Here is a 12,311-nt window from a genome sequence, read left to right as displayed (position 1 = left end):
AGACAAAAAGAATACACAAAAGGAAAGCAATTTAACAGAAAGTACTGCAATAGTGATGTCACTAGATTTATAGTCAGCTCTGCAGAGTACTGCTGTGGGAAGCAAAGGTGCTGCTATTACAAGAAGAGATTATGTACTTTCAGAAAGAGTAAAGTAATCACTCAACAGACGGTCTCACCAGGAACAGCTTCAAAAGTTCTAGACAGCACTCACTGAAAAGGACACAGGACCAAAAACTATTAAATAAATATCCCTACTTTAAAAACCAAGACCTTGTAAAACAATGATTACCAAATAATTTCCCAGACTGCATATTTTGCAAATGTGCTAAGAAAAACCTTAATTTTCAAATAAAGATTATTACAAAACCAAAAATATCAGCTAGCTTTTAATATAAAGTCTTTACATTCTATGGGGCTGCCCCTGGTGATATCGGGGTTAAGTCTCAGCGCTCTCCTTCTATGGGGCTGTGGCCAGTTCCATTCCTGGCAGGGTGCTGATCCATGTGGTCCAGCAGTTCTGACCTGTGCAGCCCACTGCTCTCCTCAGCGTGCATTTCAGTAGATCTGCCTGTTGTGCTCCCCACTCTGTCTCTAATGAATCTCCTCACCCCCACACCTCAGGGCTTGTAACCCAGTTCTTCGATGCATATTTAAATCAATCTTCTTTAAAACAGTCTTTATATTTTCCCCCATTTTATGGAAATTAAAGTTATCCTACACCTATTCATTTTTAAACCAGAACACAAATGAAAATAAAAAAAACATGCTCCACATGTCACCCTTTCATTTTATCTGTGTTATATAACAGCTTCCAAAAGGATTAACAGCTGGAGACTAACAGTGGAAGAATGGAATCAAGTAGAAATAAGCCTTATTTACTAAATAAAATTCCATCTACATTTACTACTACCAGAAAATGATGCAAACAGTGGCCAACAGGAAAAATTCACTTCAGTTTCCAATTAAAGAATTTTGTATATTCTTTCTAAGAAGAGGCATGTAACATATTCAACTAAGACTAAAGAAAGTTACTATGTACCTGAATTTCCTTCTCAGAGGCTTATGAGATACTTTTTAAGACTTTCTTTCAGATGGAAATGAGTTTTTTTTTTTTTTTTTGATTTATTTATTTATTTATACAGAACTGGGGTACAGGCCAGAGGCTCAGGGGCGGTGAGAGGCTTCACCAGAGACAGAGTGGGGAGCAGAACAGGCAGATTGAAGAAGTACACTGCTGAGGGAAGCAGCGGGCGGGCCAGGAGAGGTCTGGCTCGCCATGTGGTCTCCTCCGGGGCAGGCGGCAGGCGGGAATCGAACTTATGCGGAAGTGGCTTCAGATTCTCAGTGCTGCGCTTTAACCCACTGCGCCACCAGGGAGGGCCGGAAATGAGTTTTTTTTAAATAAAAATTTGCACATATCTTGGAAATCCCAATATTTTAGCAAAATATTTATAGTCACTTTTAGGTATTAATCTAAATATATCTATTTATCTATGGGAAATATTAAAAATATTAGAAGGCTGCAAATGCAACTTCATGGTTTTCAAGATAACAATTATTTTTATTAAATTATATATAGTATACATAAATTATATATAGTATACATATACATATGCTAAAATTTTTATTTTTATAAACTATGTTATTGTAATGTATGCAATAATTAAAACTCCCAGTTTAATATGAACTTTGTTTTAATGAAACTAGCATGTAAAAGTCTCAAGCTGAGTATGTCAATAACATTGATCACTGAATTACCCCAAAGGACATCTACTTGAATATCTTCATTACTATACTAAAAATAATTCAAGAAAATAAAATGTCTCTGTCATAAGATCAAAAGCTACTTCTAAAAAATAATTTACAAAGGTACTATAAATCATTAAAAATTATTGATCCTCAGTGTGTTTCTATTCATGACTAAAGGTTAAATTTAAACAAATGCAAGTGTAATTTATGAAACTAGAAAAGTGTTAGTAATTTATTCTTGAATGTTTACTCCACACACACAGCCACATAAACTAGGAGGACAGAGATAGTCACTCAAGGCTTTGGAGTCAAATCTAGTCCACTCCCTGGTTACACTGAAATATACTGACATTCATTCCTTTATGTATTGTCTGTGGCAGCTTTGAGGCTTCAGCAGCAGAGCTGAGCAGTTGTGTCAAAGGACTATACAGGAGAAATATTTACTATTTAGCCCTTTATAAATAAAAAATCTGCTGACTGCTGAAGATTTAGATCACACCACTTTAAAGAAAAACACAGTGCACAGACATAGCCATCTTCCACGTAATTGTTAGTAGAAAACAAATTAAGTTGATCATCTAAGAACCTGTATTTTCCTTTTGTTTTGATTTTGTGATTGTACCGCAATTACTATCTAATGTCTGGACTTGATAAAGCATAAGGTATGGCTGATTCTCAGTTGCCTTGCTTTTAAACCGTACTGCAGCTTCTCATATGCTATAATGTTTTTGACAGTATTCTAAATGAAGACACCACTCAAGATTAAAACGTCCAAAAGGTCTAATTTTAGACCTCTAATGTTAACATGATATTTAAAGAATGGTAATATAGAAATGCAAATTTTTAAATGCTAACTTTAAAAAGGGGGGACTATATGAGTTGGAAGTGGGGGTGAATTAAACCAAAAAAAAAAAAATGTACATCACATCACAAAGACAAAGACTATGGGCTTTAATAATTATTTTAACAGGGAAAAAGTTTTCAGTCTTAAATGAATCGCTAACATACTGCCCACTGTGGAACATTGAGAGCAGTAAGGAATAGATGTTGTCATTAATTCTTTCCCGTAACTCCCCTATACCCAGTCTACCTTTCACCCACAGTGCAAATGGAAAAAGCTACACAGTGAACAGAACCAGTGTCCAAAATCCCTTTAAAATGAAATACAAGAAAATGAGAGATTAAAACAACTGAGACTACTGAACCTGAACTTAGCTTACTGTTGTATATTTAATTCTTCAAATATGTTAAAAATAATACTGATAAATGGAAGACAACCAATCTGTCTATTTTTTATTGTTGCAAATAAATGGGTTCAGGGTCCTCCCAGGTGGGTTAAAGCACAGCACTAAAAGCTAATGCCACTTCGGCATGAGCTTGATTCCCAGCCAGAGAGATGACCCACATGGCATAGCAGACCTCTCCTGACCCACCTGCTGCTCCCTTCATCGATCTGCCTGTTCTGCCCCTGACTTTGCCTCTGGTGAATCTTCTTACCACCTCTGTACCTCTGGCCTGTACCCCAGTTCTGTATGCATAAATAAATCTTAAAAAAAAAAAATGGGTTCAAAGTAAAGAACAAGACAGTAACAGTTAAATCTTCACTACCCATCTAAAAATCTTTAATAGAAAAAATAACACTCAATAATCTGTAAGCCCAGGTTTTGATTTTCTAATTGCCTACTAGCTAGAAGGGTAAATGTCTTTATATGAAGTCTGGATAGTCAAATGAGCAGCTATTACTTCTCCTAGGAATGATTTCGTTCACATGTAACTAAAGGAAGTTAAAGAACTGGGTACATTTTGGCAGTCTATTATGATTATAGTTTTATGAATTCTTAAGTTTTTTTCATAAAAAGCAAAGCAATCACTTTGTTTTGTTTCCCAAGAAGTTTTGTAGTTCTAGATTACATTTAAACCCTATCTTAATTAAAAGACATTCAAAACTAAAAGGTAGTACGTTGTAAAATGTCCCTTTCTCTGTCATTGTCGCATTCTTTTTTTTTTTTTTTTTTTAGATTTATTTATTTGTGCATACAGAACTGGGGTATAGGCCAGAGGTGTAGGGGTAGTGAGAGGATTATTCACCAGAGACAGAGTGAGGAGCAGAACAGGCTGATCAATGAAGTACACTGCTGAGGGGTGCAGTGGGGGGTCAGGAGAGGTCTACTGAGCCATGTGTTACTTCAGGGGCTGGGGATCAAATTCTTGCTAGAGTGGCTTTAACTTCTTTGTGCTGTGCTTTAACCCCCTGAGCCACCAGGGAGGGCCCTATTGTTACACTCTTAAATGGGCATCTGTTTATGTTAAGCTAAAAAACATTTCATTAATCTGAAATCTAAAGTACTGAGTTTACCTTCTAATAATAACTTACTAAAACAGGACAGGAAGCTTGCCTATTAAACACTGATTCTAATTTTTAATTTTCTTGTAAATAACTTGTCATTTTTCAAAACATGACATTAAAGTCAAATGAAGAAAACCAAAGCTTTCTTTTAGTTATTGATGCTCACTAAATAATCCAATTATTTGGTTATTATTATTAGATTCAGTTATTACTATTCCAACTTATTCTCTATAGTTATCAAATATAGTATTCAAATTACTTATCACTAATTCAGGGAAGACAGTATCTATTCTAAATTTCTAACAGTTAAGATGTGATCAGGTACAATACTACTAAAGTAATTTCATTTCAATTTTATATCCTGATATTAACACCCAAGAAACTTCTTGATCATATTTTTAAAATGCTCCAAATTTCCTATGCATAAGCAGACCTGATCAGTTATTCAAAAATGAAAAAAAACTTAACATTTTACTGTTCTACCTGAGCTGTTGGTTCAAAACAAAAGGATTTGTTATTCCTGTGCTTTTACCTGATCCTTTATGTAAACAAAAGTTTTTATGCTCATGCAGTCTGCTGACCTGGACGATGAATGCAGTCATGAAAACCAAAGCACTTCACCCTCCATCATCAGAAGGCCACGCTGGACAGAGATGGTCCAGGGCATTCCCAAGTCCTCCACAGGAAAAGAAATGCTCTGATCTCAGAGTTGGAAGGACTATTGGAAACTGTGTACCCTAAAATCCACATTTTATATGCAATAAAGGAAAGAAAATGAAAGCCCAGAGATTTTAGTTGACTTACCAAAATTAGTCTGAATTCTAGAAGACATGTATATTATAATGATAAAGGTAATTTTCCCAAGACTCCTTTAACTTTTCCTCTGGATAGCAAGGTCAGGGCATAACTTCAAAAGCAAATTATACTAAAAATAAAGATGGAAAACTAAATACAAAATAGAAATAAAAACTCACCTCACTTAGAACAAAAAGGCTTCTCAAGAAGAGATGTGATGCCATACTAAATGTAGCCCTTTCAATTCCGTTCAGTTTCTATCACACCTTGTTTCTTCCAAAGGAAATTGAATGCAAAATAACTGCTTCCAGACAGCCACCCATTTCTGTTTGTTGTTTCTAAAGTAAATGTGCTTGTTTCTCCTGCTGCAGTGGTTCATGCTGAGAATCACAACCTACGGCTGCCAGAGCTCATTCATCCTTTTCTTTAAGCTCTCTTTAATGAAGAAGTTAGAGTTCCGAAGTAACACTATTTCAAAATTTTTCATTTCTCCTCTAAAGCTAGGGGTCCAAATGACTAATTCATCTATAAATTTTTCTATAAACAAAATGCATGACAGGGAAAATTACTAAAATTTTTGCTACATTGTTTAACTACTTTGAACAACAACAAAAATCTATTTCTAAATTGTTTTCCAATATTGCAATTAAGCTTTATAAACTAAACATAATAAGCATCAATTCAAACATTCTAATGGTATCTTACAAGTACAAAATCAATGAATTATCATTTATGTCCTACTGTGCATAATAAACTTTCACATATATTATTTTACTTTATCTAAAAAGCAATTCTGCACATTTGTGGCTCAGAACACAAGCATTTTAAAGACATACTTGAAAACAAAAATCAGTGTTGGAAGACTTTTTTTCAAAGACTGAATCAGTGGTAAAAGTAAATGACATTAAGTCCATCGAAATCAGTGCCTGGTAGTTGGCTGCCTCTCAACAAGTATTTGCTAAAATAAAGAGCCTTACATGCAAGTAATAAAAATTTTCATTTTAATAATATCATTATTACCACCAAAACAGTGCCTACAAAGATTTAAAGCTGCATATATACATTACTGCTTTTGACTCTACACATCACTGTATTAATTCTGATACCAATTTTGTCAGTTAGGTAGGTTTATTATATTAACTTGCAAAGAACTTGGACTAAATGTAATGGTTCTCAACCAAGTAACCTGGAAGTACACTGGATTGTTTGGGTTCTCACACGTACAACAGAGAAAACACCAACACTTAGTAAGTCTGCAGTGTGCTGGACAAATCCACAGAACCACGTACAGAATCCTGCACAAAATGCTATCACTATTTGAGAACTACTAAGAATAAATGGACAAAGTCAAACAATAATAGTGATGTTAAACTACCTCAATAACAATGCCCAGACAATCACCAAAGACCTAGTCAAAAGGAAATCAAATGGAAAAGCAGTATCAAATTGTCAGGCTAAAAATAAGAAGTCTAGGCTATATATTCAAAATGGTGGTAAGACCAAAGTAAAAGGTGAAAAATTCCTAATTCCAACTACTCTAATATCCTTTTATATAAGTTTCCCATTTTTTTCTTGTAATTTGTCTCTGAAGTATTTGCAAGATTTCATTACCATTTTTTCATTATTCCCTCAAAGATTTTATATAAAGAAATCCTGTCCCTTTCCATTTTCCATTCTACCAGTGTTTTGGATACACCACATTACCTATATCGATTAATAGTTACCTATGAAGTCTCATTTGGTCTATTCTTCTCATTCAGGACCATTAGCCATCCTAAAAATCACATCTCCCGTCAGCATTTTCTTATATAACTATAATGAGTCCTCACTGAATAATACAGATAGCTCAGGTTAAAAGTCACATTGTCCACCAATGGGCTCCTTATTTCTGGCCCCAATGAAGGGTGACTATTTCAAGTAGGCTCTTGAGAATGCCTCTAGACGACCATGCAATTCTGCAATTCCCTTTCCTCTGCTTTCATCCACACTGCTCACCTTGAGTAATTTTCTCACTCCTACCTCCTGGTCATGGCCATATGACTATTATATACTAAGCATAGAAATGTCATCAAATCCAAATAATTCACCTATTAATCTGACTTTGTGTACAGTAAGTTGACTGAGTAAGTCTATAATTTCAATTTATCTAATTCAGTCCTTTAATTCGGAATGAAACTTTTTTGACAGTATGCACCACATTTTCATTTCTTTTGTATATTCACCTAGAACATAAATAATTGCCTAGAAACACAGAATTATTTCTTGAAGAAATGATCTAAATGCAGAGCTGTTATTTTAGAAGGAAAAAAAGAAATCAAGAACATCTAGTTCTTTAGTGGTAAGAACTAGAATTCAGGCATAGTTTATAATCTAATGTAGCACTTAACATGCTAGTTAGATGAACTTTGAGGTCCAAACTCTGTTTCATAAATCTGCCTTCAGCAACATCACAATGCCATTTAAGACAGTCCTTGCCTTATCAAAGCTGAGGTTGCCTGCAAGTTGTATTTTTCTCAACTCAAGAAGATAAATGATGCTCTTTAAATGCTGACAATTATAACAAAAACACAAACTTTACAAAAATTCAGTAGATTTAAAATACCATTTTCCTGCCTAGTACTTGAGATACTTATATATAGAATGACCTCACTGTGTTAAGACAGAAATATTTTACAAGTAGAATCAGGGAAGCTCAAGTTCACATCACAGTACAAAAGAATACAAAATTATTCTATAAGCCAGGAGTCCAAATAATATATACAACATTAATAGAAAGGCCTTTATTCTTCAGGTAGACTCATCCCTGGCCCTCTCACCCATAGGAAAACAATTTATTCCAACTTCTAATCTCCAGACAAGATAATAAAACACAGCTACCTACTAATATATGGCAAAAAGATAAAATTAGATAATTAATTATATCACCAACATTTAATTGCATACATAAAATCGTTTACCTGCTTCCTATCAAGTACATTCTGATTCTTATTCTCTGAATAAACCAAGAAGGTTGAATATAAAGCATAAATATATCATCAGTCCCTTGCCATACAGTAAACTCATTAAATTTATTTTACCTCCTTAATGGTATATTATTTAAATTCTCAGATTTTCACTAATTTTTGTTGAACCATAAGGTATCAGATGTAACTTTCCCACAGTGTGTATACTTTGTTTTGCTTTAACATCAGTGTGTATACTTTGTTTTGCTTTACACAGTATCATCTTCTAAAAATTAAGATGTCCTATTAGTCAAATCACAAGTGCACTTGGAATTCTAATAGCCCAATCACATTCTGAAAAACGACTCCTTTGTGCTTTGTCATTAAATGAATGAAAAGACGAAAAGACTTTTTAATCTAGAAGTATATTTCTACTTCAAAGACCTTTTTTAGGATAAATTGAATACAACAGAAGAGGGTAAAAGAAAAGACCAGAAGAAACCAACTGTAACATGGAATAATATAAAAGAGGAAGGATAACACAGTAACTTGTAAAAACTCTACATGTTAAACTATAGGGAATTTTGAGATTAAAGCTTACACATTTTAGGTATCTAGGTTTAGAGAAACATGTCTTAAATCACATATGTGGAGATCATCAGATTAAAATAAAAGGTCTTGATCACTTTATATGAATCAAATCCATGATAAACAAAGCTTGTAAGCTCATTTGCAACTTGAATAGAAGGAGTGACTAGGTGGAATTACTAGCAGGCAAAAGAATTTATCACTTTGGAATGCTGATATAATCTCATTAAAAAGGGAAAGTAGAAATAGATTTGGTAAGTACGTTTTCTTGACTTCATTCTAAATACAGTGAGAGGGATGAAGAAATTTTGAATTGTAAGCCTGGTTCACTTTCATTTGTACTTATATACTTCATTTTCATTTATACTTTTTATGTTTAATTATAAAAATATGCACCAGCAAATGTTATATATGTGATATGAATGATATAGATAGCTTCTATCTAAATACATATAACATACATTTGCTACATATATAATATATATATGATAAGCACTTCACACACACACACATCAAAGCTGTATCTGAAAAGCTTTGATTTGGCAATTGGCATGTGAACTAGCATTTTAACTTCTCCCTTTGTGCCAACTTGCTCAAATGTATTAGAGTTAAAAATCTGGCCTAAGAAAAATATCTGGTTTCATTAAAAAAAAAAAAATCAAGTTCACTGGTAATATTCACTTACATTAAATTGTGTAAGGAACAGATTGGTGGTTAAAAGATTTTAAAAAGCTATGTACCATAAACAAGCTGGTTATACTGGGAAAACAGTAAATATTAACCCACTGAAAACAAAATAATCTAAAAAAAAAGATCTAATTCAGCTTTCTAGTTCAGTAATGACATTGTTAACAACAAAAAAACTGCTTTCAGTTTCACAGAGTTTATCTACATCTAAGTATGTATTAGTCATGTCACTGCAGAATTATACTTAACACTTAGTGCCCACTCTGACAAAATTAACTTTATTCCCATCTTTACGAAGACAAAATAGGAATCCTAGAGGTAGTGATGATGGGGTTTAGGAATAAAGACATTTAAATGGAAGCCAAAAGATACTTTAGTCTCAACTCTCTAAAATTTGGGCAAAAGACACACAGACATACTATCTTGGAAGTTCAGACTCAGATTGTGGCTACTCAGATTCTACCACTTTACTGGGTTTGAGTTCACTACTGGTGTTAGACTTCACTTGGTAACATAATTCAATGACCCATCTGAAAACTTTTAATAGCATTGTGCTGACAGTACTCTAATACATAAATCACATTTTAGGCGTACCATGATGCCCATACTAATTATTTGATGAAGACTTTAAAAGGTTACTAGAAAATGCAGACCCCACTCTCTCATTTTAGAAGCCAGAAAAACTTAAATGTAAAGGGTAAAGCTTTCCTAGCTATTTTTTTTTGACAAGTATTAGTATCTACTGAGATGAATTAATGATCTTTTTTTATTAGTAATACACCATCTCAATAAAATGTAGGAAGGAGCTGCCCTACAGATAAAGTTCTTTCTTTCAAAATCTTACATTTAAAATTAAGTGTATTCAGATTAAGTATGGACAAATGTCACAGTAAAAGCAAACACAATTTTATTTCAAGTAGCTTAAAAAGGAAATGAGAAGTATTTTCCATTGTTCAGACCAAAAGAATGATCTTGAAAAGTGTGTATTTGAAAAAATGCTAGGATCAAATTAATAGTTCATGCAAAAGCAGGAACAATAATTTCATCTTTACTAATACCTCACCACACAGCAGGTTAACCTAAGTTCTTATATGTATAAAAGGAAAAACCTATGAGGAGCACACTCCTTCATTTACATGAAAGGAAAAGCTCTAAAATTTGTATAAATATGAATGCTTCATATCTAACTTTTTTTTTTTCTAAATTTGTCTTCTACCATTGACTTTCTGGATGGATGACAGAAGTGACCAGATTAAACTTAACCTCTGATTCACTAGAATAATAAATAGGTCATCAGTTCAACATCTACCACCACAGTATTTTAAAAATCAATTAAAATATGCCCACTACTACTATCTTTAAACCTCATCTTTAACACATTCCACTTAACAGTATAAGCAGATTTGTCTCTACTTAAAAATTCCTGCTCCTCACGAAGTTACTATAACAAAACTTTAGATCTTTATGTGGATACATGTCTAATTAACATAAGTTATAAAATGACCAATATCACAGCAACATATAACCTAATATACATAAAATCAAGGGAAAAGCCAACATTACATAATTGCACATAATATTTACCTGATTGCCTGATCTTTGGAATTAAACAGGAAAAGAATTAATCAGCAAAACAGGACTAGGGAGAATACAGTCAAAGTTAAAAAACAAATAAATAAAAGTACAGGAAAGGATACAGCCTTAAAGCACCAGTCTGAGTTCCCACTGCCAGGATCTTCTGTACAGGATCAAAGGCCAGGGCTGAGGGCTGATAGGGAAATCCATGGCGAACAGTCTTGGGTTGGTCAAGTAGCATCACAGCAAACAAGACAGGAGCAAAATTTGAAAAACAGAAAGTCAATTAGGGCATTAGAATCTTGAAACTATTACTGATACAAGACACATATACATGTTCTTACTACTTTAAGAAAAAAGAAAGAAAGAAAGAAAAAATCCAAGTAATCTACATGAACAAACAAGTTATTCCAAGAGCCAGAAATAAAAGGGGGAAAACAAAAAGCAAAAAACACCCTCTATTTTCTGCTTCTCTATCACACTAGCATTCCATAATGCTCATTAGTGTCTTATTAACATCCTCTACTAGAATGAAGGAGACCAAAGTAGTATGCAGTGTTCAAAAACAAACAAACAAACAAAAAAAAACAAGGGTACATTCATTCCCATATGCAATTCATTCTTTATTTCAAGTGAAATAACATCCTAATTTCGATAAGCTGCCCTACAACTCAGTCAAGGAGTCAGTAAAGCAATTCTCACATATCTACCCCGTTTTGCAACTGTAACGAAACGAAAGGAAGTTCGACTACCATTCCGAATTTCTTCTAGTAAAGCCTCGATACTGTTAGGGCATTCAGTCAAAAGAAAAGTGTACAACACTTTCAAGAAACTCTTGACATAAGAATGCGCATTTCTAAGGAAGACAGGTATTGGGACCAAGGCAAGTTTGTTTCCCATTGAGCTGCTGGTGAATCAATTCGCTGCATCATTCTTTGTGATTCCACTCCGCTATGGCAATTGTGCCATTAATAGGCAAAAAAAATCACAGCGTTAACTTTTACTAGCCAAAATGCCAGGAACACCCTATCATTTCCCATCTTAGGCCTTATACCACATTTTAAGGGAAACTATGAACGTCTCAAACAGGTTGACCTCCTGATAAACAATATTCATTACACACTGTTTCCAAAGGAAACTTCTAAGCAGGTGGATAAATTAACACGCCTGAATATAAAGGTTTCCAGATTGTTAGGAATACGAAAGAAAGACCTGCTATAACACATCAGAGCAGCAACCGCGAAATGACCGCTGCCAGTGAAAAGGGAAGAGGGGGAAATCGACGAAAAGGAGTAAGATGATGTCAATCTCCAAAATAACCCACCCGGCAGACGCCTGCTAGAGGCAGAGAGAGCCCTTGAGTCGAGGGTAGGACGGTTCTGGCTTTCTACCCTCGCACTCCCGCGTCAACCCGAGTGACAGCCCCCGTCCCCCGAGAACGACCCCGACTTTCCCGGGGCGGCGCGCTCCGTTCACCTTGCAGAGCTGAAAGTGCTCGGACTGGAGCGTTTCCTGGATCTCCGGCTCCCGCGTCCCCGGCGGCTGTTGCTGCTGCGAGGCGGAGGACGAGCCGGCGGTCAGGCCGTCCAGCACCTTCCTGATGTTGAATTTCCTCATGGTCTCGGC

At 34.7% G+C, this 12,311-nt stretch overlaps 1 protein-coding gene across 2 annotated transcripts in view; it reads right to left on the bottom strand.

Annotated features, from left to right (window-relative positions):
- The window catches only part of STXBP5 (syntaxin binding protein 5 (tomosyn)), a 130,718-nt gene extending 118,414 nt beyond the window's left edge, over window positions 1–12,304 (bottom strand). The window contains exons 1-2 of one of the 2 annotated variants that reach the window (XM_004673922.1): window positions 12,162–12,304; window positions 10,808–10,905 (exon numbers count right to left, since the gene is read on the bottom strand). In XM_004673922.1, the coding sequence (XP_004673979.1) occupies window positions 10,808–10,905; window positions 12,162–12,302 (239 nt within the window). In that variant the 5' untranslated portion in view covers window positions 12,303–12,304. The remainder of the gene's footprint in view (window positions 1–10,807; window positions 10,906–12,161) is intronic. The other variant, XM_004673921.2, reaches the window with a different exon arrangement.
- Window positions 12,305–12,311: the final 7 nt, after the last annotated feature.

This window comes from Condylura cristata, unplaced genomic scaffold (genome assembly GCF_000260355.1).
Source record: "Condylura cristata isolate star-nosed mole 26May11 unplaced genomic scaffold, ConCri1.0 scaffold00001, whole genome shotgun sequence".
In the NCBI taxonomy this organism is placed as follows: domain Eukaryota; kingdom Metazoa; phylum Chordata; class Mammalia; order Eulipotyphla; family Talpidae; genus Condylura; species Condylura cristata.
Note: the sequence above shows the minus strand (reverse complement) of the source record. Positions and strands in the feature narration are given on the sequence as shown.